This window comes from Gadus macrocephalus, chromosome 21, assembly GCF_031168955.1.
Source record: "Gadus macrocephalus chromosome 21, ASM3116895v1".
In the NCBI taxonomy this organism is placed as follows: Eukaryota; Metazoa; Chordata; class Actinopteri; order Gadiformes; family Gadidae; genus Gadus; species Gadus macrocephalus.
In genome coordinates, this window is record NC_082402.1 from 7,109,885 (window position 1) to 7,135,348 (window position 25,464).

General features: G+C 44.0%; 2 protein-coding genes and 1 long non-coding RNA gene across 6 annotated transcripts; 1 reads left to right on the plus strand and 2 right to left on the minus strand.

Annotated features, from left to right (window-relative positions):
* Nucleotides 1-203: 203 nt before the first annotated feature.
* On the minus strand, nt 204-4,148 carry si:ch211-245h14.1 (uncharacterized protein LOC563420 homolog). Of its 3 annotated transcripts, XM_060042508.1 has the most exons (10): nt 4,009-4,148; nt 3,836-3,911; nt 3,507-3,625; nt 3,113-3,173; nt 2,869-3,012; nt 2,723-2,752; nt 2,442-2,477; nt 1,867-2,067; nt 1,458-1,655; nt 204-1,311 (listed from the first exon to the last, which is right to left on the minus strand). In XM_060042508.1, exons 2-10 carry the CDS (start codon nt 3,894-3,896, stop codon nt 641-643), a joined length of 1,521 nt encoding a protein of 506 aa, XP_059898491.1. In that variant the 5' UTR covers nt 3,897-3,911; nt 4,009-4,148; the 3' UTR covers nt 204-640. The 3 variants fall into 3 exon arrangements, with proteins under 3 accessions (XP_059898491.1, XP_059898493.1, XP_059898492.1); XM_060042510.1 differs by lacking the exon at nt 2,442-2,477 and having other exon boundaries at nt 3,836-4,043; XM_060042509.1 differs by lacking the exon at nt 2,442-2,477 and having other exon boundaries at nt 2,696-2,752; nt 3,836-4,043.
* A 309-nt stretch (nt 4,149-4,457) lies between these two features.
* Nucleotides 4,458-24,633, minus strand: hbs1l (HBS1-like translational GTPase). 2 transcript variants are annotated; one of them, XM_060042506.1, is made up of 18 exons: nt 24,460-24,629; nt 23,734-23,799; nt 23,235-23,366; nt 21,874-22,128; nt 13,978-14,086; nt 13,181-13,431; nt 12,352-12,517; nt 11,404-11,521; nt 9,521-9,667; nt 9,009-9,083; nt 8,610-8,727; nt 7,997-8,065; nt 7,780-7,884; nt 7,429-7,519; nt 6,985-7,093; nt 6,529-6,629; nt 5,842-5,986; nt 4,458-5,499 (listed from the first exon to the last, which is right to left on the minus strand). In XM_060042506.1, the coding sequence occupies exons 1-18, from the start codon at nt 24,500-24,502 to the stop codon at nt 5,488-5,490; spliced, it is 2,112 nt and encodes a 703-aa protein (XP_059898489.1). In that variant the 5' UTR covers nt 24,503-24,629; the 3' UTR covers nt 4,458-5,487. The 2 variants fall into 2 exon arrangements, with proteins under 2 accessions (XP_059898489.1, XP_059898490.1); XM_060042507.1 differs by lacking the exons at nt 4,458-5,499; nt 5,842-5,986; nt 6,529-6,629; ... (9 more) ...; nt 13,181-13,431; nt 13,978-14,086 and adding an exon at nt 19,146-21,466 and having other exon boundaries at nt 24,460-24,633.
* Nucleotides 17,740-18,106, plus strand: LOC132450404 (uncharacterized). Its single transcript, XR_009523825.1, has 2 exons — nt 17,740-17,909; nt 17,947-18,106. It is a non-coding gene; the product is annotated as an uncharacterized LOC132450404 (long non-coding RNA).
* Nucleotides 24,634-25,464: the final 831 nt, after the last annotated feature.

Below are 25,464 nucleotides of genomic sequence, written 5' to 3' on the forward strand. Positions count from 1 at the left end.
TTGTGTTGCTTGTATTTTTTGTACTTTACTTCTGTCACTCTGGTGCCTCTAATTTTTAATAGCTTACATCGAAGTCCTTTCTTAATTGCCAGACAGAGTCTCGTGATGAAAAGTAACCTTACATTTTGTACAGTTAAGTAGGCTGGTGAGTTTGGACAATTTGATGGACAGGTCTCAAAAACATTCTTGATGCATTGAATGGGATTAATCCATTGCCTTTATTTGAAATACTTAAAAATATCTGTGGACTCTTTACATTGCATAGTCACTGAAGCATATTGAACGCTTTGGTAAATCTTTAAGGCTTTATATACTTTATATACATTGCATTGGTTATTGGTACATTGGTCTGAACTGAAGGCTTAGTTGTTTTTTGAACGATTTAGCTTGAAGGAATGCAACATGGTGGGGTTCATTAACATATTATTTTCTATCTATGAAGCATTCTTGTAACAGTACTTTATTATACAAATATAATCATTAAAAAGATAAGCCTACCCTTTGATCTAATACAAACATATGAACCCACCCCATGATGCCATTGTTTCACACAAAACATAATATTCCTGATTGAGGAATAAAATAAAAAAACATTACTAGCACTGGCAGCACATGGATGAACAATTTCCATCCTTTCCTCTTAGAGAGGGTTCTTGAAACCAGCTCTGGTTCCTTGATCTACCTTACCAGCACTGTGGTCATCACCATCCGTACTATTACGTGTTCTGGCATTACCACCATAACCTACTTGGTTGCCATGAAAACCAGAAGTGCATGTGTCATTATCACCCCTCAAACTGCTGTGACGTATAGCGACATTATAAACCATACCTTTTGGGTTGCCTTGGCTTCCACTGGGACGTGTATCCACACTAGGAACCCTACCACCCCGGTTGTCATGACTACCATAACTACTGCTACTACTAGTCCTTTGGGAGAATACATTACTGCTAGTACCAGTGTTGCATTCATGAGCAAGCAAAGCCATATTGTCATTTCCTGATCGAACCAACGATTCGGAAGCGCTGCTATTATGACCGCAGGGGTCCGACATTGCAATGTCGCTATCGTTGACACATTCACAGATGCTTTTTTCACATCGTTTCATTAATGTGGTGTGCATTTCATCGACCGCCTGGTTGTTCATGACGCAGGGCACCAATCCATGCACGGTTTCGTGGTAGAAAACGTTGACAACCAACGCAATGTTCCATTTCTTGAGGACTGACCCTGGCTTCTGGATGACTCCTTCGTTGGGATTGTATCTGTGATGCATCATCACCAAAATAACAGGTTTGTCAACCAATGACTCTACAAAGAGAAGAAGGGGAGAGGATATTTTAGTGACAGGGCCTGGACAAGCAGTACATAACGATAAAAATCACACTGATTGCCAATCATTAGCGGACATGTTGCACTTCAATGTGTCTGAAGGGAAATTAAACCATGGCCATTACCTGGATGTCTATTCATGACACTCTCCAAGTCTGAGTCAATCCGTGACGTGATTGGACAGAACACAATAATGAGCTGGGGGGTGTCTTCTGTCTCCTTAAGAATCACTTTTCCCCTGTTCCTCAATTGTTCCAATATGGTATTTTCGCAGTTTAATGTTTTGCCGCTTACAATAGACTGGAATGTTACAGTATGGAGTTCTGAAAAATAAGCGGGAAATTAAAACTATTTATAGAAAAATAATTAACTTAATTACGGTGTAATTTGTTGTTTTCTTGTATGGTCCGTTCTTCATAGATTTTATGCTGTGGTGGAACAAAATCTCCAGGTCGCCAAAACTTTACATTGATGTTGGTCCTTGTGATTGCTTATATTTGTCTATGTGTACGCAATATTCTGTTGAGTACTTACTTTCAGTCATACTTATCTGCTGTGTTGCAACAGAGGATGAAACCTCTGCTACAGGCTGTGCTTTGTGGGCTCCTAGTGGCTCATCTGGGTCCACGTTGCTGGGATAAGGATCTGGGTCAGTATCTGATCTAAGGTAAGGGCCATCTCTTTGACCGCTCTCTGGAGAGCTAGAACTGGGGACTTCCTTAGTATCCCCGAAACCTTGGGAGCAAATAAATACGGCAAACAAATGAACAAAGAAAACACAAAATATGTAAATCTTTGTTGCCAATACTACTTTAAAAGAAAACCTAATTTTAGATTGCAAAGTAACCTCACAATAACCGCCTCCATTTTGGAAGCATAGGAGCATTGGAAAGAAAGTTATGGGTTGGTTTCGATGGTTTAGTAGGTAATCGTGAAATAATTTTCATTATAGGCAGACATTGTTGCGTTTGAAAGTGTTTAGTTTCAAAATCTGTCTCTCTTCCGCTCTTTACAACTCTCAAATCGCACCTTTAGCTGAAAGAAAAAAAGGAAATCAAGGATATTTGAGTGACTGCGAATGAGCATAACATTAGTTGAGCTATATTTACCCCACAAATTCCAGAATCCAGGTGATGAATTTTTACCTAGCAGATAAGTTTAACAAAGTCATAAGGCATTATAAAGGGTTAGATGAGCACCAATATGTTACAGGACATCTAAATAGGCTCATACAGAGACAGCTGCAGTGAATTCAAAACAGATTTTTTCACACTGAATAATTTCTCTTACATCTACCGCACCATAAAGTAATTAGATTGTCATGAAAGAGAATATATTTTCTAGGTAACAATTTCACCCATACTCGTTTGTGTTAGAGGTAAATTGCTACCTTTTTGCACATTGCCTCCTGGGTGTGTTCCTGTGGAAACAACAAAGCAGGTTTATTAATTTATAAGTAACTGGATGGTCATGGGACGTAATAATGATTTTTCTGTTATGCTATTTTATATTGCACAATAGATAGGATGACGATACCTTTCGCCGCCTTATAATCATAACTGTGTTCCTCCAGCAGGCTCACATGTGCCTGCAAAAATGATTGGACCTTTCCTACTTGGGACGTCAAGTCCTTCATGATCTGCAGGTAGCCACTCAAGACCCCATTCTCTGTCAGGGCAGCTATAGACAGAGAAATGCTCAGTAGCAACAATAGGAATAACAGTGGACATTACAAAGAACATGAACACCCAATGGACATATTTTAGGGGATAATACACACCTTCCAAAGATTCTGCAGGGATAAAAGCTTTTAAGTCTTTTAAAAGATCCCCAATTGGCTTCTAGAAGGGAAAAAGTTACACAAAAAACAAATTCATTAGTTTGAAGTTAAATGTGTCATTTGTAACTAGTAGGCCTACTTAGGAATTATTGCACACTTTGTTCTCACATAAAAAAGAATGAGACAATATAAGACATCGATTTTATATAATATAAAATATATATATATATATATCTTGTACATTTGTAGTACACAGTTCAACTGTTCATCATGATATGAATTGTTATAACCTCTGAAAAAATACACTTGGAACACTTAGGAGACCAAGAGCACAATGTGGTGTTTCACACACAGGCCTAAACGTCAAACTAGCTCCAGGCGCAGATAAGCTTACCTGCTGGTGTATCAGTTCATAAACGGCCTTTCTCTGCTTGAGGTTCTTAGGGCCAAGCAGTTCCTGTAGATCCTCTTTGGTCAATGTCCGGATGTCGTTGTCACTGCGGAAATTTTCTTCTGTACAAACAAGCAGGATTAATGTAGGCTATTGACAAATAAGCTAAAGCCATGTTATTTATCGATTATTCTTCACTTAAGGTGTCTGGCTGATTCCTGCGATTTACATCAGCCTATGCTTAAAAGTAAACCAATAAAACAAACATGACAAACAATACAAAATAGGAATCCGGCCTGAAAACTCATTCAAGGCAAGGAAACTTAACTTACTTTCGAGTTCTCTTGCCTGGTCTGGGTAGAGGTCTTTTATTTTTTCTAATAAACCCGCCATTCTTAAATCCTAAACCTGATGGTGCATAGGACGAACTTTAAAGCATTGGTTAAGGATAAGATATAAATGAACTATCAAATTATTTGATTTTACAATGGCATGGCCAACTCACCCTTTTGTCCAAGGCAAAATAGAAAGTGAAAGACGCATTTTAATTGGTCAATCCAGTGATTGACAGAAATCTCCCAATCCAAACTACCGAATATATAGCGCCCGCCTGCACATAAGGAAGTAGGCTGGCTCAAAGATGACCTCAATATCTCGTCATTACAGTCGCAATGCATTTCTGGTACGATCTAACTACGCTGACGAGAAAAACGCTATGGTAATTGGCTCATTACGCGATGCGTAGGTAATCTGTTAGAGATGGTTATACTTATATATTAGTTAAGAGATGGCTAAAGTATTAATTTCTTTATTCAAACAAGGACATATACTGTAGTGACAGGATCTGCTCTTAGCATAACAGTGTTGGTCAGCCCCACCAACTTCCTTTCCCCACATTGCATTGCACACATTGTATATCATGTGAAATCAACAAAAAGATAAAACCAACAAATCTTAGGTCATGTAACCTTTATTCACACCATCAGCACCACCACCAGTCTGTTGAATCAAACTGCCTGTTCTGCCTCCACGGTCTCCTCTGTTGAGAAATCAACACACACCTCGTCCTCTTGGAAACGCTTCGATGACGCCACACCCTGATCATTCACGTGGGCTAATTTGTTAAGCGCAAATAAAAACAAAAAACAAATTATTTAATCATTAAGGGCACCGCTTCCTTTTGCGCTACAAAAAATAAATGGCCCGATTGATTATCATAGTCTATCCATAAAAGATGCAGTCTTATATGGTCATTGAGGAGGAAAATATAAATGTCTTCACCGCCAATTTTATGGTGGCTCATAGCGCAGCGGCCCTGGTCATCGGGACGACGGGTTAACTATCGAAATACAACGCATGGTTGAAAACATTCAGTCGAGCGGCAACCATCCAGACCCAAAAACATTCGGGCAGGAGTCACCAATTTGTTTTCGATCAAACAAAAATCTAATAATTTTAATAAAAAATAAAAAAAAACCTTGGCACAGTCAGGTGTCCTTGGGACTCGGGCTGTAGGATCGAACAATTGGGAGAAGCGTCTGAATGTTAAGGTGCTCCCTTATTGTTTCTCTTGACATCCAGTGGGGGAGAGTCAAGCCGCTTTGTGTCTTGGTTTAGAGATGATATCTGGGAGACACGGGACGGTAGGCTTGTTTGAGGAGCAAAGGAAACAGGATTTGGGGAAGGGTGGAGGATGTTTTAGTGGAGGTATAGCATTCACTGTGCCGCATCAGAGATATTTTTGCGTTATCGCAGCATGCATGGTTGCAGCGGTCTTCATCTGAATAGCTCAGGTGGCTGTGTGTGACTGTGTGTGTCTGTGTGAAGATGCTGTCCAGCTGGCTGGTGAGGGGACGGCTGTGAGGCTCGGAGGCTCCCGGGCAGAGAGCCTCTTGAAGGAAATTGCACTTTAACTCGTCTTTAAGGTCGCCGCGGTGCGTCCACAGCCGGCCTCCCCTGGCTGCCCCTGGTCCATTAGTGTCCCTCATTCTTTGATCTGCGTGGGGAATGGAAAATGAATAAAATCAATGACCAAGTTCTACAATGACCTTTATTTTATATTAATAAAGACTTTCTTATTGAAAATGACCATTTATTTTATATGAATCCGACTGCCTTCCAATGCGTTTGTGTCATGAATAAACATCTCCAATAATCTGCATTCCTACAGTGGTACTGAGGTCTGCCACTTTGGGTGTGTGTGCATAGATAAGATATACTTTTAAGGAAGCCAGCGAGGAAAAGGCTGCAGAGTATGGACGGCAGACAGCATCTAAACTCAAGTTTCCTATTGAACGGGAGCCCTTTGTATGCGGCGCTAACTCCTCCAGGCCTCTACCTCGGTGACCACCCCGGCTGCGATGGTGGAGCCCACGTAGCGTAGCATGAAGCGGCCTAGCTCCTTGTAGTCCTTGTAGAGCTCCAGCGCCACGGGCCTCTGCGTCTGGACCTCCACGATGGCGTTCATGCCCTTCACCAGGCACCTCGACGCGGGGGAGTGAGGAAATAAACACTGAGGCTTTTGCTGACGATGAAGGCCCTTCCCTCCCCCCATACACTTAACATTGCATCACATCTATCCAACTTTCAGTCGGTTTAGCAATGATATCCTTTTATTGAAGATTAATTAATTTATTTATTTATTATCTACATTTTATTTTTACAATTGTCCTGCTAAGAGTGTAAGGCCGGAGCCATCTGCGTCATTGGAAGGGTATTATCAGCAAATGTTATCAACAAATGTTATCAGCATGGCAATTGCAGCTGCAACTGAGCAAGGGCTGATAGTTGTGTTTACATTAGTGATAATTAGTAACAATAACCGATTTTTTGGGTCATGAAAGGTTTTCCATAATTGTGGTCTTGTTGCAAAATATGTTTTGTTGGCGGCGAGACATAAAATAAGTTTAACAGTGAAATTGTAATCTATTTCCTCCTACACAGACAAACTCTTAAACTATTCTCTTCTACACCTTAAAGCCTGACAACCTATATGGTCTGTCGGTGTTTCCTTTCCAAGTCTTACTTTGGTTTCTTTTTGAGCACTTCCCCGTTACTCTTGTGTAGAACACTAACAAGCCTCTTGATGGTGGCTGGCTCACTGACTGTCTGGTAATGCAGCAGCACCTGGCAAGGAACAAGTAAACACACATATAAACACACCTAGACCTCAGCAAACAAGACTAAAAAACACTAAGGCACACACAATTCCGTGTGTGTTAGAGATGTTAAGATATGAAAATGTTGAATCTCTATTACAGTAGTCAATTAAAACAAATTATCTTGGTCATCAGTATCATCGCATTTTTTTTCCAAATATGCAGAATATGTTAAAACAGTGTTACAATGTAGTAATACACACTAAGATAATTTAAAATGATTCTGAGTTTCTTAAAGAGTGGAAATCCAACACGGTAACGTTTCATCCCTAGCATGCGTATGTGTTTGCATGTGCTTGCGTGCGTGTGTGCATGTGACTCACAGGGAAGCCCTTTGTGATGGGCACCTCTATGTTGAAGAGCAGGATTCGTGCTCTGAAGCGTGTGCAGGCTCTGATTGGCTCCTTCGGATCACAGAACACATAGCCCACACTGGGAGACGGGTACACAACAGACAGTCAATCATAATGGGTACATGTATGCACTTTGGTTTCTATTGGTTCAAGCACTTCCATTTAGGACATACCTTAATTTGTTGAGAACTAGTAAGTAACAATAAAAAGTAAAATTACATTAAAAGGAGAATATTTTTAAAGCATATTTGTCCAGCACATTTGCAGTTGGTCCAAAATATATTTTTTGCTTTCATTGTTCTCATTAAGTTTCTCATTAGCTTTTTAGCAACTGCCAAATACTAATGACTTCCATTTCTCGTTTCTCCACTTGTATTACTAACGTGAAAACATGATTATGAGTGCTGGACTAACTTGATCTTAATGATGTCCATGCCCGTGACAGTGAGGTTGACGTGGTCTCCTGCTGCAGCCCAGTCCAGGGGCTCATCGTGGAGCGTGATGCCTGCGTGGGACAGACACATGAAGGTCACACAAATTGCCACCGGGTGGCAGTGTTGTATAAGCAAATGCAACACGACTCCCGATAACAATCAAAAACTTCATAGGCTTTACTTTGGACTGAGGTCATGTCCCCCAGCATATTTTAATGTTTGAGTGTGTGTGTGCGTGTGTGTGTGTATGTGTCTTTGTGTGTGTGTGTGTGTGTCTGTGTTTGTGTATGTGTGTGTCTGTGTTTGTGTATGTGTGTGTGCGTTTGTGTACCTTTGACAGTGCATGTCTCGTTGGGAGGCATGGCAAGCATTCTGTCCCCTGTCTGAATGTAGCCCGCTTCGATCTTCCCTGTGACGCAAAATCCTGACCCCTGATCTAGGAACAGCCAGGCACACCAAACAGTTATGAATAATACACACTTAAATACATATATATATATATATATATGAACAATACATAGCAAGTTGCTGCATTTCATTTGGTTCACCTTTGTAAACATCGGACACGCACAGTCTGAACGGCCTGTCCGTAGACCTCTGGGGCGGTTTGAAGGCATCTAGGGTGAAACCAAACAAAGAAAATGGGCGGGAGAACAGAGGAGAGAAAGAGGAAGTCAGACCCTGGCGATGGTGAATAGTTTTCCCTGCAAATGCATGATCACAAAGGGTCCGTCCTAGTGAGAGGAATCCAGCCACATCAGCAACTTGGATGTGAACAGAAGCTCTGTCATTGTTGTGTCTGGGACGTTCATATAAAAGGGTTAAATTATATTGGGTCCGGACTATGTCTGCTTTCCAGTTTTGTTTGGGAAAGGTGCGGTTCAACGATGTTGTTAAATTAAAATAAAACCATGGTTGTGTGTCAAATATTGCGCAAACATCCCAAATAGACCGGTCAAAGACGCTGGGTTGATGTTTATCTGAGTGGCTGAAGGTAAATCAACCAGAATGGATGTTGAGGGCCATTCCCGAGGACACATAACATTGTGATCGACACGGCATAATCAATGCTTCACATTTCAACCGATTACCAAACGGCGTAGACTTCTATACAGAGAGTCCAGCACAGCACTATGACAGCATTACTATAATGGTCAGTACCTATCTGTTCTAGCAGGCTGGGCCCAGAGTACCAGCAGGTGAGCTCTGACACAGCACTCCTGGTGGTCAGGTTCTCTCCTGACAGGCCACTGGTCGGGACGAAGAAGACATCAGATTCCTGGAACAGAAGAGAGGAGTTAACAGATAACTCTGACCACACCCATACCAGGATCAAAGGCTGACAGTAGTAGTAGTAGTAGTAGTAGTAGTAGTAGTAGTAGTAGTACGAGGGAGGGAGGGAGGGGGGGGGGGGGGGGGGGGGGGTTGGTGGTGCTTTCTCTTTCGGAGCCTGATAAGGCCAATTGATTTACAGTCTGGCGGCGAGATGCAAGGGGTTCCATGGCAAGGAGGGTTGCGCAACATCCTCGTAGGGTAAGGGGCCCCCAACTGCCAACTCACCTTGAAGCCCGCCTGCTTCAGGAAGTGACCAAGTTTGGCGATGATTTCCTGGAACCGATCCTGCTGCCAGCTCACCTATTGAACATGCATTGAGAAAGAAAAGGGAGAAAAACCAAACGGTAAAGTATCCCATCACGTGGGGGGTGAACTGAGCTCGGGTACTAAACTAAGCAGAGATAAAAGTGTGTGTGAAGCGCATGCAACTCGAGACAGCGCGGGGGGCTGCGCAGCCTCGTTACACGTATTTGCAAGTGAGTCTGGGTCTCCAGGCATCAACGGTCACCGAGCAAACAAGATCCCATCAGCCCCTCGGCAGGTCTCCCCGAGCCGGGGGGGGGGGGGTATCCCAGATCGGGGGTCAGGATTTTTTGACACAGGGAAGATCGAAGCGGGCTACATTCAGACCGGAGACAGAATGCTTACCATGCCTCCAAACGAGACATGCACCGTCAAAGGCACACAAATGCATGCACACACACACACACACAGTGTGCTAGACTACTGCGACTGACCTGGTCCATCTTGTTGACGGCCACGGCCAGCTGGGTGACGCCCAGAGATCTCACCAGCAGGCCGTGCTCCCGGGTCTGACCGCCCGCCTCGAAGCCCGCCTCGAACTCGCCCCGGCTGGCGTCCACCACTAGCACGGCCACGTCCGCCTGGAGGGGGGGGGGGGGGGGGGGAGGGCAAGGGCACACACACACACACACACACACACACACACACACACACACACACAAGTGCACGCACACACAAGCAGGGTTACATACCAACACACACACAAGCGCCCATACACACACACAAGCGTTCGCACACAAACACACGTGCGCACACAAGCGCACGAATAGACACACACACACACACACGTACACACACACACACACAAACGGATGAATAGATAATCAACTAAATAAATATGGTGGAATGGAGGAACTTTTACCCCTACTTTCAACGTACCAATTAATTAATGAAAAACATTGTTACTGCATAATTTCCACTCAGATGACATAGTTTAAGGTGCATGAGGTTCATATTAAAAGCATCTCGCATACAGGTTGCTGAACAAACATGGCAGGTAGTCACTTGAGTAGACACGTCCCAGGTTTCGAAGGAAAGGTTACAGTCTGCAAGGGAGTCTGTGTTCACCGGTTCCCCCTCCGAAAAAAGCCCCAGAACGGGGTGGGGTTGGATGGTTGGCGGGGGCGGGGGTGGACGAGGGCGACACACCCTGGTTCTCTGTCGTGTGTGTGTCTGTGTCCTGTGTGTGCTTATGACAGCATGTATCGCTTCACATCACATCAGAGAAAGCAACAACGTCCAAAAAGAAATGTGATCGGTGCAACACCATTTGTGGGAGGACGAGTCATTCAAAGAAAAGCGAAATGACACCTGCAGTCAAAGAGGCAGGGTCTGACGATGCATATAGAAAGCACACACGCAGCAAAAAAAAAACCTTTTATGGTGGCCTGCACCCCGGACTATGGGGTGTGCTTGAAGAGCTGAGCTGGCCAAATTAGAAATCTTGAGGGAGGACGAGAGGAAACTGGCCTAGGAACGAGACAAATCGTTCCAGCTCATGATTCATTTGCTCTGCAGATAGGTCTGGCTTAAGCCCGGTATGAAATAGACCGACCAATCACAACCGTTTATCTAACATGAGGCGGGACGAATGCGATGACTCTGCAGGCCCGCTGTAGAGGCATTTAGACAACAGAGATGGCTGCCGCTGATGTAGAACGGTCGGTTGATGGCGCTATCGGGACAGCACTAAACTAACTGGACGGTGCACGTTCACTAAAAAAAGAACAGGCGAATGCACTTGAAGCATTTGTTGAGAATAAAGACCTAATTCTCTCCGTCGCTCAGCGCTGCGACACCGGTTTCGTTGCCATGATTGCTTGTAGGCGTATCCAATTGCATCCGGACACATTTCGGGTGGGGACGCCTTTGGAAATCCAAAATTAATGGAGAGATTCCAGACCAATTGCAGTTTGCAATTCGTCTGCCGATGCCAACAAAAAGGATTTGTGTGAAACGTGTCTTTGAATCATTTGATCAAGTTGTATGACCAAATCAGTCACAGACTATATTTTTGCTGCCGGCGATTTCGCTCTTCACGAATATGCCCTGTATTCTATACAAACAGTTTGTGACACGATCAATATTCACTTAAGGGTAAACCCCCACTAGTCGAACAGGTCGAACAAGTTACCTACTAATATTAACAGGCTGCTAATTCGGTCAGATACTATATTCCAATTAATTTTATTTTTTGGTGATCCGTCTTCAAGAATATTGCATTTATTTGTTTTAAGTAGTTTTGATTTAAAAGGACTCATGTCAGGCCAGCAGGTATGGGTGTAGACTGAATAGCAGTGTGGTTGGAGGGGCGTACCTGAGCGGCCCCAGTGATCATGTTCGGGATGAAGTCTTTGTGGCCCGGCGCGTCCATCAGGGTCACGACCTTCGAGTCCGTCTCAAACTTAGTCATACCGACGTCCATCGTCACACCTCTGCAGCAACACAAATGAAGGACGTAGAATGGTTCACACCACGGCTACTCGTCGCTGGTCAAGTACACTGGATTGTTATGTATTGCTGCCACAATTCTGACAGAGAAACAGCCTCAGAAAATGTCTTCCAGGTCTATTTTAAAAGCATACAGACATTGGCTGCTCTCTCATAAACACTGAAATGAAAAAATAAATAAAATTAAAATTGGAATGCAAAATCAAAACGATGAAAACCCAGTTCCAGGAGTGTGTTCACATAGGAAGGCATGTTTGAGAAATACAGATTGTAGTATACACACAAACCATTCCGATGCATGCAAGAGTTTAAAATATGTTTATTGTGTGTGTGTTTGTGTGCCTGAGTCGGTCTGCGTGCCTGAGTCTGTCTGTGTGCCTGAGTCTGTCTGTGTGCCTGAGTCTGTCTGCGTGCCTGAGTCTGTCTGTGTGCGTGAGTCTGTCTGCGTGCGTGAGTCTGTCTGCGTGCCTGAGTCTGTCTGCGTGCCCGAGTCTGTCTGCGTGCGTGAGTCTGTCTGCGTGCGTGAGTCTGTCTGCGTGCGTGAGTCTGTCTGCGTGCGTGAGTCTGTCTGCGTGCCCGAGTCTGTCTGCGTGCGTGAGTCTGTCTGCGTGCGTGAGTCTGTCTGCGTGCCTGAGTCTGTCTGCGTGCGTGAGTCTGTCTGCGTGCGTGAGTCTGTCTGCGTGCCTGAGTCTGTCTGCGTGCCTGAGTCTGTCTGCGTGCCTGAGTGTGTCTGTGTGCGTGAGTGTGTCTTTTAGCTTGTGTGTGTGTCCGTCTGTGTGCGTCTATCGGCCTGTGTCTTTCCGTGTCTGTGTACCTGTCCCTCTCCTCTCCAGTCTCATCCAACACCCAGGCGTAGGCGAAGGAGGCCTTGCCGGCCTTCTTGGACTCCTGCTCGTACTTGTGCATGGTGCGCTGGTTGACGTGGCCCAGCAGGAACAGTAGGTGTCCCATTAGGGTGCTCTTCCCCGCGTCAACGTGACCTGCGGGGGGGGGGGGGAACCAAGGGGTGGACAGTGAGGACGGGTCAAGTTTAATAACAGAAGTGGGATGAAATGGATTGAGATTGTTAGTTCTTGTGCGTTTATGTGTCTGCATCCGTCTGTCTACGCGTCTTTCAGTTCTGAGAGGGGGGAAAGTGGATCAAAGAGAGTAAAGGGAAGGTGTTGCATCTGCATTGGACCAAAGATTCACTTTCTCAGTGCAGCTGTGAATGCCATCATCATGAAACTGAGATTCAGTTTCTATCAACATGTTCCCCCCTATTCCTAAGTGGCCGGCCCTAAATTATAAACAGATGGATTCAAGAGATCTCACATCAATTAACACAATGGCTCAATGTTCTCACAATGTTGATGGTTTTTCGGCAAATATATATATATGCCTAAAATATACGCCCCATAACCACTTTACTATTACGGGGCGGATTTGATACGAGGACTGTACAGAGGAGCGCCCTGTGATTGATAGGCAAGATGGATTCCCTGAGCCAATCTGATCGGCCCTGATGGCATGTTCTCGAGCACTAATAATCGTAACCTACTGCACCGTTTTTCGATCTTGGGTTTATGCTGGTGTTAGTGAATGTGTTTGCGTGTGTGTGTTTGTGCTTGAATGTGTTTGCGTGCGTGTGCGTTCCCGCCCACCGATGACCACCAGGTTCAACAGAGGCTTGCCGCCCTGCCTCTTCTCCAGCTCCACCTTGATGTTGATCTGCGGCCTGGCCTTCCCGGGGGTACGTCCCGGAGTGGATATGATGGAGTCGTCTCCTCCCACTCCTCCGCCTTTAGAGGGGGTCTCGGGCCGCCTGGATGGGGTCTCGGGTCCACCTGGCGTGCCCGGTGCCGGACTGGCCCCCCGCCGCATGGAGGCGCCGCAGACGCCGTTCTCCTCGGCGCTGTGTGGAGAAACGCACCGCCGTGCTCTCCGTTTAGCGGAGACGATTTATACCCCAGATGCATGTCCGCCTCGCCGTACTCTGAGATGACTGGGTGCCTTGATCATATGCTGGACATATATATGTAGCAGTGTAATGTTGTTGCGCAAGATTGCACGGAGAGACTCTTGTTTTGAGTTACATTACTAGATATGCAGAGGTCTCTTATTTTGAAGGGGCAGAGTGGCCAAACTAATGGAACTTCGGGTACACACTCGGTTGCGCTCTCTGTTTCTTGACTTTGAATCAGAAGATGCAGAATGGTAATAATAACTACGCCATCATCTACAGAGTCGTCGTAGTGTCTTCGCTAAAAACACACAACGCAGGGTGAACCCCGCTACATATATATGCAAGTATATCGGTGGGAGTGTATTCCAGACTAGTGAATTTGAATGGGGTCGTATTAAGGGACACACGCTTATCTCAACATTGCATCCAACTTTTACAGGTGAAAGGAATGAAATGAATTTGGTAGAATGTGTCACAAGTTAAAGCACGGGGCACCTCGGGACATCGAACCCCATCGTCTGCTTCTTCCCGGACACCGTCATGCGGGCCACCTTCGGTACCACCTCGGTCTCCAGCTGGTTCTGCGTCGAACCCCTGCCTTTGGCTGAATCGGGGGACAGAAAAACACAGATGCACTCTCACAAACAACACATCAATCCCACGCCGCAGCAACAGACCATGTCTACAATGGTCTCTGGACTGCCGAGAACAAGGCAACCCTTGATAGAATAATATTTATTAACAAAAACTCAAGTGATGTTGTTTGAGTCACTGATCATGCCGAGGCATATGCAAACACACATTTTCTCTAATGGCGGCAGTTACAGCTATGTTGTTAGATAATGAAATAGCAAAGATTTTCCCATACACTCATGGATAATGTAACCTCGTGAGACCATCCAGATCTTCTGCGTTCACATTCTGTTCCTCTCTGTGGATGGGTCTGGAATCAATCCGGTTTAAAATCTAAAACTGTTAGGACCAATAAGTACTCAGGGATGGAGTGGAGTTTGAGTTGATGGCCAACAAGGAGCACCGCAGTCCGGCAAAAACAACGACTGCGCCCAAGGAAAGCGAAGCAATCAAAACTTTTAATGCCAAATAGATTGTACTTTTTTTTTTTGGCTGGACTCCTCTGAGCAACGCAAGGCCGCGGCCACATTTGAAAATCGATTACTTCCCAGCAAAGGCCTGACTGAAACTCCCTGCCTAACACAAATGTGATATAAGGAGGGTCTCGTGAGACTTGGGAAAATGACTAACAATTGATGCTCCCTACTCATCTTAACCCTCGACCTTATCTGAGAAACCTGTTCTCTCTGTCTGGTTTCCCGCTCCTGCGGTGTCATCGCTGTCCCGAACTGGTTGACAGTTCCAGTCATAAACAGCCCACGACTGATTCATTTCGATTGGGCTGTACGACCAAACCCTGTGCAAGCTGGATGTATGTATGTGTGTGTGTGTGTGTGCTGGGTTACATCCTGGCTCTGAAAGGGTTAATTTCAGAAGTGGCAGTTGCCCTCCCATCTCCTTGTATGTAGAGCAGTGTGTGACACAGCGTTTCACCTTTGAAACGTGTGTGAGCTAGAAACCGCTGCATCAACGTTTATTGACCGTAATTGGTACCACAAACACACACTATATAATATAAAAAAAAGAAAAAATACATAAGTATCCCCTTGGATAAATAGAGGCTGGGTAATAAAGAAACATTTATCATTGTTGATTTATCACTGTCCCGTTAACAATGAGGATATCGATATATATCCCTCGATATGTTTATGATTTAAAAGCTCCATTATAAATAGTTTAACTGAGGTTATTTAAATGCACATTATTTCTGAGATTTCAAGACCATTTCTTTATGATAAATTATTAAAGCAAGACTAATGTTCATAAATAAATATTTATATATAAGAGAGAGAGAGAGAGAGAGAGAGAGAGAGAGAGAGAGAGAGAGAAATTAATTGACTTTCTCTAACCAAATTTTCTTAGAATGACTCCCACATCTGATCCACACATAATGATACACAGAATGAATCACACAGATCACGACACCCCAGATAGCTTTCACCCCGGGGTAAGACATCTGCACCATGTGAGCACTGAGCAGGCATTTCCACTAAGCTGCACCTCAGAAAAAATATATAAAACCTGGGGGAAATGTAGGGGAAATCCAAATAAGATGTCATGGTATGCGCTCAATCTTGACCGTCTACTAGAAATAATACCACGCCAGTCATTCAAGTGCACCCAGAGTTTCACTTTAAATTTGGGTCACAGATGTTTTGTATTTGTAGTGAAGGCTGTTCTTTCCAATTATGTGACTTAAAATGAAGTAACTAGACTCTCTTGTGTCAGGGTCAGATATCTTTCCAGGTTGGGTATGGCTCGTTGGACCTCTGTGCAAAGTGGTGATGGTTACCCTATTTCTAAAAACCCTCCTCCTCCCTAAAAATAATACAAATAAATCATTCAATCTGAGTTATGACCGTAGCAATATTTAAATGACAGCTGAAGCCATTGGTAGGGGTTTTCATGGAGCGTTTTATTGCACGCCTCTCATGTTATAACCTAGCTTTTTCAGGTGGGAGATCTAGATATGATGACCGTTTGGTGGATTACATTATTGAGGCAAAACAGCCAACACAATAATTGCCCCAAAATAATAGCACAACCCCAAATCAACAAAAAAATGTATAAAGACTATCTTTAATAAAAAAAACAAGAGCTTGCACGAGTACTATGTTTTTGTCAGATCTTCAAGACAATACTGTGACCTGGGGTAAAACAGACAGCCCATATCTTCCAGCCCCCCAGGGTCTTCCACTTTTTACTGTTTTTGGTTCTAAACTGCCACATGTCCCAAATAGCAGCACTTCATCGTTCTACAAACACAACCGACAGATCATTTGGTGGGGCTGCCTTGGGGGCAGCAGTTTGCTCGGGAAAGTGGGAAGGACAAAGGGAAAGTGAGTGGGGTGGGGTGGGGGTGGGCGTATGATGGGGGAAAAACCAGAGTGGAAGAACCGGGTACTGAGACGGCCCACTCCAGGATGTGGGTGTGAATGACTGGGAGGTAAACTGGTCACAGCCTACCCATCCAGGATTTCAGACAGGGGACCCTTGGTGGAGTGGATGATTCACCTGTACGCCTTGGCCCCAGGCCTTAACTGAGCACAGGATGGCTGAAGGACTCGACCCAGGATATGCAAATACCGCACCACCCCCCCTCGTCTTTCCCCAGCCCCACCTGCACCCACACACACACAGAGGCACTATCCCCAAATATGTACACACGGTAAACACGCAAGCCTAAGGTAACAAGAGCTCTGGGGTTTAAAAAACAGAACACAGGTCTTCAAGCTGTGCTGTGCTGTGAAAGATGAGGGGGAAGATAAGGGATGGGTTCAATAAGACGAGAGAGCGCCGTGGAACGAGGGATAACCGAGAGTCAGAACTGAACTGACTGAGTAAAACAGCGCTGGAATCAAAATGCTAATTATTGCCATTCATTAATTGAACATCTGGTGAACGAATGTGTTGATCTCATACTATGCGTCATTGTAGTCACTAAGAATGATGTTGGGCTGACTAACCCTAACCCTTGTAAAGTAATTAAGTTTGTAACTAAATTGCAAAAAAAAAAATCAGAAGTAATTGTGGGGAGCACTGAGCTGCTAGCTGGAAAATAAAGCTTTTAGCACCTGGTAATTTGGACATACTGTATATAGTAAAGTCATCTGAAGTAATGCTGTAATTGAATGGTGGCTGCAAGGGTGTTTTTTGATGTACCTTTGGTGTTAGCAACTTGCACAGTTGCTTATGCTCCGGAAGGGTTGATAGGATGTTCTTGGGTTTCTATGGTGTTCTAGATAGTTGCTAGAGGTGTAATGGGTGGTTGCTTGGGTGTTTTGAGGGGTTACTAGGTTGTCGTCTGTGGTTGCTAGGGTGTCAAAGGGGATTGATAATGCTCTAGGTGGTTGCTATGTGGTCTAGCTGTTTGCTAGGGTGCTCTAGATGGTTTACATGGTATTCTGGAATGGATGATAGGGTATTCTAGGTGGTGGCTAGGGTGTAGTGGTTGGTTGCTAGGGTGTTGTGGATGGATGCTAGGGGATACTAGGAGGGAACTTGAGTGTTTTTAATGGTTGTAAGGATGTTCCAGGCGGTTGATAATGTTCTATGTGGTTGCTATGTGGTCTGGGTGCTCTAGATGGTTCGTATAATATTCTGGAATGGATGATATTATAGTTGGTTTCCGGGGTTACTTGGTGGTTGCTAGTGGCAACCGGAAGATTGCAAGGGTGTTCTGGGTGGTTTCAAGGTTGAAGTACCTACCTTGGGACAGGTATTAAATCGATGCTTAGACTGAGCCTCATCATCCCCTGGGGGGGGGGGGGGTGGGGGGTGTTCTTGGTTTAAAAGTTGAGTCATTTAAAAAGTATAGATAGTATGTTTTAGAGTCAATGTATAGAGGGTTGATAGTAAGGTAGTAAGTACAGTTTGTATTATTGTTAAATTATGAAGTAGGAAGGAGAACTCAATGAACCAATAGCCTTTTTTTTTTTAACAAATTGAAAGATATTAATATTTTCATTGTATGTAGTTTAAAAAAATATTTTTCCCTCCTGGCTTTTGACTTCAGTGGAAGGTACCAGAGCACAACAAATAATCAGCATTGTGCAACTCCAAAACCTTCTCTGGCCAGCCTCTGAGTAGAAGCAAAGTGAGTTTTTTCCAATGTCTGCCCCAGAACACACAAAAAGGATGCCTTGCAAAGAAGATACCGTGCAGAAAACAAAATGATTTGATCTTCACAAGCTGACAGCCATGACGATATCTTTCCTACGTAGGTGGTGTCAGCCGTACAAGAGTGAAAAGTAATTGGCTGTTGAACAAAACAATGTGTACCGCGTTACATTTTTCCCCATAATTCAGACTTCCTGCACAAACCCACGCAGTCACTCAGCTGCAAAGAGCAGGCCACGGTGGTGACTGGACACACACACACACACACACACACACACACACACACACACACACACACACACACACACACACCTTACCTTTTCAACAGTAAAAACTGGTCATATATTGTTGTAAAACATGTCGACAAGATGCCACGACAACATGCCGCCATTGAGCACACAGTTTTGTAATCCATTTCAAAACATCATGAGACGCTGTCTGAAAGAACAGACGGATCGTCACTCTCCAGGCTTGCCGTCTCCTCAACCCGACTGTGAGTATAGTATTATCCTCATTCCTCGCCAAAAGGATGATCACACTCAGGGTCCATGCTCATCACCTTTCTGCAAAAGGTGCGAAGTCTACACACACACACACACACCTTGCCGCTCCATTGGCAAGCAGCCATTAAGGCAAGTGATACTATGGTTTTGGCATACGCAATATAAGAGGAAAATAAACAATTAAGACGATCAGACAACAGCCAAGCGCAGGCTTCAGCATCCACTTTCTATGTATATAGAGCTCACATGATAACACTAAGGGTACGTTTCACCGTTGATGTGCGGCAGTTCAGAGACCGTAGCTGGTCTGGAACCCTATTGTGGGAAATCCTGAATTAACAGTTCCCTCTAAAGTTCATTAGTATTAGTAGTAAATAATTAGTATTCTGAATACACAAAGACTACAAAAAGAGGAGTCCAGTGCATGTTTATAAAATTACAAACTCGCTCTTTCGCAACCTACACAACGATCCACACAGCCAGAGTTTGTAGGTTCTATAAATGATGTCATCTTTGAAATTGAAAAAAAAAAAAAGCACTTCCTGCACTCTTCATCCAACCACTCCCCACCTCAACATAGCTCTTATAAAAAGGATGTTTCATACATTCAAGGTTACATTTTTATTAGTGATTAATACAGAAAATGTTTAAAATGATAATGGTAAAATGTAAAACTTGCATTACCCATCTGCTTAATACTGAGTTTTTTGTATGTGCTGCATATGAGAAATTCTACAGGTGTTCTTTGCACCACAATGTCTCCCCATGAACCAGAAAAAGTAAAAACCAGAACATTGGTTAACTGATCCATATTCCAAAAGCTGGTTCACACCTGCGAATAAATCAACCCCTTTTGGAAGGAGATGCACACAGCCGCTTCATTGAACTACAACTTAAAAAAAACGATGCAGTTTAAGGAACTTAATCTTAAAAATGTAAAATTCTGTTTACAAATACAAAAATAGACCTCAGTTAAAAAAGCATGTAACAAAAAAAGTTAATCCATAAATGCTGTGTAATACAAAGTAAACAATAAAATTTGGAAGAAATTCTTGGAATTATTATTTGTAAGTCACTCAGTGCTGAAGATTTCCAAGCTGCCAAAAGGGATTTGAGATTTATGTTTGATTGCCTTGATTCACATGTTCGGGCGAGGCCGGAAGTAGCATATACTTCAATTCATTTACTCCATTCATGCTAAATCTACCTGGTAAAAGCCTTCTTCTGATTGGCTCTGACAAGGTCATCGGGGGAGGGGGTGTCAAAACCGAAGGGCTCGATTGGGGACAGTTGATCCTCATGGTCTTTGGCCGGGGCCGGCTCTGAGTGTGAGCTGCACAGGAGAGCCTGGTAGTAGTTATCTTTACGCTGGCTGACTCTCCCCAGCCTTTGCTTGCCCCTCCTCCAGCCGGCAGTTCTGACGGAAAGACTCACGGCAAATACAGAAGGTCTCGCGAAAACCGACGGCTTCAACTCTAATGCATTGGAAAAAGGCAAGGGTGAGTGGCCCTGGTGACGAGCACCCATGCCGCGCGACTGCGCGATGAGAGCGCTCAGGTCAATCGTCTGACCTGACTCAGGAGTGTTTTTGCTTGGTTTGAGTTGCATGGTGTAGGGTTTACGTTGGGTTGCCCTAGTTTCCCTCAGTCCTCCAGGTAACCCGACGTCTTCCTCACACGTTTCCTTTGGTTTGAGCAGCGAATGGAGGGAGTATTCTGAAGGGTTGGAGCTGGCTGAGCTGGTGACTCTGTGTTGAGCAGCTAACTGGAACAGAGAGAGTGTCTGGGATTCTGACTGCTGATGAGGTGTTTTCACTGTTGATTCAGTCTCAGCCAATGAAAACAGAGACAGGGCTGGATTGGGTACCTGTCTCAAACCTAGGGCCGACAGTGAAGGCAGCCCGCCTACACCTAGGGAACCAGCGTTTATTGAGTTACACAGAGTAAGACTGGGCTTGCCCTCTTTTGACATTGAGCAAATGTCCTTGTTTTGGTGCAAGGAGGCAAGCTGAGATAGTGATAGCATCGGTTGTGCTTCCACTATACCCAGTGGCAATGCAGAAGCAACAGTGCTATGAGCACCGGAAAGGGAGCTGTACAAGGATGGGCTTTGGTGTGAGTGTTCCTGGATGAGATCAGCCAATGAGGGGCTTCCTTTAGGATGCTGCACTCTGCTTTGAGATCCAATTTCCATTGACCGGCTACTCTGCAGGACGGAGCTGAGATTGCCAAAGCCAGGGGGAGGACCACTCTGAGCAACACTTGCACCCAAAACTTCAGAATAACCTAAGGTCAAACTGCCCAATGAGGCTGTAAGGTGTGAGGGGGGAGGAGGGGCGGGTTGGAGGGCCGAGCTTTGACACAGTGAAGGCATCTGAAGCGACGCCAATGAGAGACCAGCCTGGGGCACCGAGCATGGAGCTCCGCCCAGGAGAGCACCTAATGAAGATGGGCCCAAACTCTGCCTCGGGTAACCCATTCCCAACGGCTGACCCTTCTGCTCGTGTTCAGACAGGAGGTGGGCCAGACTGGCACCACCGCAAGTACTTGACCCATCGCCTCGCTTGGAAAGGGTCTGCCTTTCAAAGCTGCGAACCACCGGAGCGAATTTAGACTGGGCTTGGAGGTCACATAAATGAAGTGTCCCGGCTTGCATGCATGTCTTTGTTTGTGCGGTGGGGTTCATGGCGGGCTCGGTTGTGGATGTTTCGGATGAATAAAAGCAAGCTCCTTACCTTACGAATGCCAATCGCAGTTGACGAATGAGCAGAGAACGGTTCAAAGTGGGGCCGGCAGAAGGGGCGTACCAAGTGGGGGAGAGGGAGACAACAGGCATTTTGTTAAAAATTTGAAAATGAAAAAGTATAGGTGATTTACAAAATATTATCGATTACCATCCCTTCTGTAAGGAGAGTTCTATAATTAGATCTTCACTTGAGCAGATACCTAAAAAGCTGTTACAAACATTCTTATTTACATAAAACAATCAAACTATGGACCTGAACTTCAATTATACTTATTTAGATAAGATGGACATTAAACCTCAACGGCTGAAATCAATATAAATATATACGCATACTGTTACGCATACACACATACATACACAAACACACATATGCGACCAGCTCCAGCTGTACCTTTCTCTGGTCTTGGTGCCGCCAAACCCTCTGGATTGGTTCTTTGTGTTGCCGGGGTCTTCTCCTCCTGGGCTGGTGACTCTGGTACCGTTCTGTGATTGGTGGTTTTAGAAGAAGTGCTATCTCCTGACAGCACCGCGTCAAGGGACTTCTGAGGGTCGAAGCCGAACCGCAGGGCGGTCCGGGTCAGAACCGAATCGGGGACAGTGTCTCCAAGCACAGCCCGCATTTGGTCCAGACAGGAGAAAAGCTTGGCTGGAGAAACATAATTACCATGAGTGTGCAGTAGAAATTTAATGAATGAAGATTATAACTGATTCCCCCCCGGATCAACCATTGGTCATGGATGTTTTCTAATGAAGTAATATAATAGTAGAATGACATTCTATTGGATAATCTTTTTCTGTTGTAGTTTCGACATGATATCTTGACATACAGTTGGCTAGTCTAGTATTGCATTGCAGTTCATGATAATTCCTTAAAGGGTTTGTACATCTTGACGTCCCATCGCAATGAATTTTGAATACATAGGAGCATTGGAATGTTTATGTTGGTAGTAATGATATTTTGGAAATAGTTAAGTTATTTGTCATTATAAGGAGACATTTTTATGTTTGAAACGGCTACAGCTGATATACAAGCCGTGTGCCTATGTATTAGGGATGGGTCAGAATATTCAATTTTTTGTTTCCGAGCGTCAAAGTCGATTTTTAACATTTGGACCGTTAACATTTTTTCCCATTCAAATAAACAAGAATTAACGGACGGAACTAATGTTGGACAGGTGTCCAAGGGCATTATCCTGCTTATACCATGGTCACTTGGTCAAATTAAATTATGACGAATTTCGAATTATAAATATGTACACTTTATGTTGAAATTATAGACCGTCGCGATTCCCATTGAAACGAATGGCGCGGTGATTATTCTTCAAAACGAGAGCTGGTTAATTGTGAAAAATGAATTAAACTGTAATCAGACAACGCGGTTATATGCTATTATAGACCCTATAGTATCTGTGTAATATCGCGTTTCAGCCTTTATACCACAGATACTATAGGGTCTATAGCATATAACCGCGTTTTCGGATTACAGTTTAATGCATTTTTCACAATTTACCAGCTCTCGTTTTGAAGGCTGAAGAGACAATTAGACTGGAACTACTTAGCAGGTAGTTGTTTTTTTGCGTTTAAGATACTGTGATTTCTTGCCGACGATTCTTGGCTGCCTTTGTGAATGTCGGCACACATCGAATCGATTATTCGTTCATACCAACCACCGATTCAACCATGAAAAATTTGAGTTATTTACATCCCTACTAAGGATTCCTGGTTGCCCAGCCATACTGCAAAATAAGTCACCTTGTTCAAGAGGGTCGAGGCTGGGACTGACAGTAGGGGACATGGGGACCTCCTCTTCCTCTTCAAACCCCTCCTCCACAGGCTCCACATTGGGTGTTTGCCTCTCCTGCCGGGAGTAGATGAACTGTGCCGCTGGGGAGGCGAGAAACCTCACAAATCAGTTGGCTGGATGTATGTTAGTAATTTAAACTTGCATTTGAACAGATGAGTCCTGTTTCTCTTTATACATAACTTATTTGGGCCCGATTCTTTATCATTTACAAAAAAAACATTTTAAGGCACAGTTTGATTTTACATATTGTTGTTGGACTAGAAGGCAATACAAGTAAAAATAAGGAATTATTATACCCTTACAATAATACATATTACAATTTCCAAAACAATTCATGAATCAGCAGGCGTTATTTTCACCGTATAAAACATATATGTGGTAAGGCTGATACATGGAGAAAGTGAAATTGATGTGAAAGTGATAAAAACTACACTTGTGGACACCAACCTGTTGCTGGTGAAATGCAGTAGTCATCGTCAACAGACTGTCCATACACGTCATCATCGTCTAAGTCTGTGGATAAACATAAATAAGTCAAGGGTGTTCTCCCCAATGGGTGCTCCGGTCCATATAAAGATGAGTTAACCAGCTTTTAGCTACAAAAATTAGATTACTTTATTGTGTGACTGACAGCTGTCATTTCGCCTCATCAGCAATAACAGAAAGAGCCCGCACTAAAAACAGCTTGCCTGGCTTAGCTTGTTAAATGGTCAAACGAATTAAAAGGAAGCTGTATAAGAAGCCGGTAAACGTGCTGATACATTTAGGGGTGCACATAGAGTCACCCCGTTATGTTATTATATGTGGGAATAAATAAGAGTATCGGCCAAGCTGATATGGGCTGAAATATGTCTAGGTAAGGTTAACCTTGCTGAGAGTTTATCGTCATCCAAACACAACAGCGTGGCAGGTTTATAACACGCAAGTGTTTACATGTATCTATCTGTAACAAGAACATATATATTTAAGGGGTCAGGCGCCACTCATTCTACTTGCTGTAGTTTGGTCTGGCTTTGCGAGACTAGGCACCACTTGACAAATATCCTATTATGATGCAGGCTAAGTTAGCAGCCACAGCTAGTTATCTGAGCTGTTGGCGCTAACGCGTTTAGCGCTGTGAGGCCTTGTTTACTTTCTAAACTGAAATACAACGTTACAGTCCAAATTGTCTACCTTCGTCGTAGTTGTACCCTCGGACATTTCTGTGCCGAGACATTTTGCTTAATGTCGTCTGAGAGCCTTAATGTGTTTCGGGTAAAAGAGTATTGCAATGTGTCGTGTTTCACTCTCCGCCTGCCATTGCAATGTGAACGTGTGTAGCACTGCGCCGACTCAGAAGCGTCTCACTTCTGCATCGTGGTCAGATCCCAGATCAGTTTCCTACATCAGCTTCAGTTTTGGAGCGCCAGGAAAAGAGCGCTACTGACCTGAAACCTGTTAAAGACTCAAATGCGGGACGCAAATGAATTGAATTGGATAGTGTATATAATTGCGTTAACATACGTAAACATTTAGTAAGTGCAGTGTTGCTTGTTATTAGGAATTGTGTAGAATATTATAAATGAGCTAAATTAGGAACTGTTTAATTCAGCACTATGACGTGGTGCACAACACTTTTCAGGTGTCACTTGGGCTCAGTTTATGGACTGAAATCCCAAAATATTAGTACCGGGATTAGAAAGACAAAGCTGTGTTTCTCAGTAAAGTGATTGCAATGATATTTCTATTCAAATAAAGAACTTGACACTCAAACCTAAACAGAGGTAAACAGCCCTCAGACACGCTGATATAAATACTACACCCAAACGCACTTGCAGGCACACACGCACGCACACACGCACACACAGACACACACGAACACACAGATTGAAAAGCAGTTTTGTACTGTGTACCTTTGTTTGTGCACACCAACAGAAATAGTAACACTGCGTGATTATCCTGACAGTAATGTATTTTAAGTTCTCTAGCTTTAGCTGACCATCTCTGACTCACACACTCTCTAACCAATACACAATTAACTACATACTACTACATGTGTGTTTGTTTGTTTGTTTGTTTGTGTGTATGTGTGTGTGAGAGTGTATGCGGTGTGCGTGCATTTGAATCTTTTGAAAAGGGTTTGGACTTTGGTTGGCTCAATCTCATCACTGTGCGTGACGACAGAGGAGACGAGAAAAT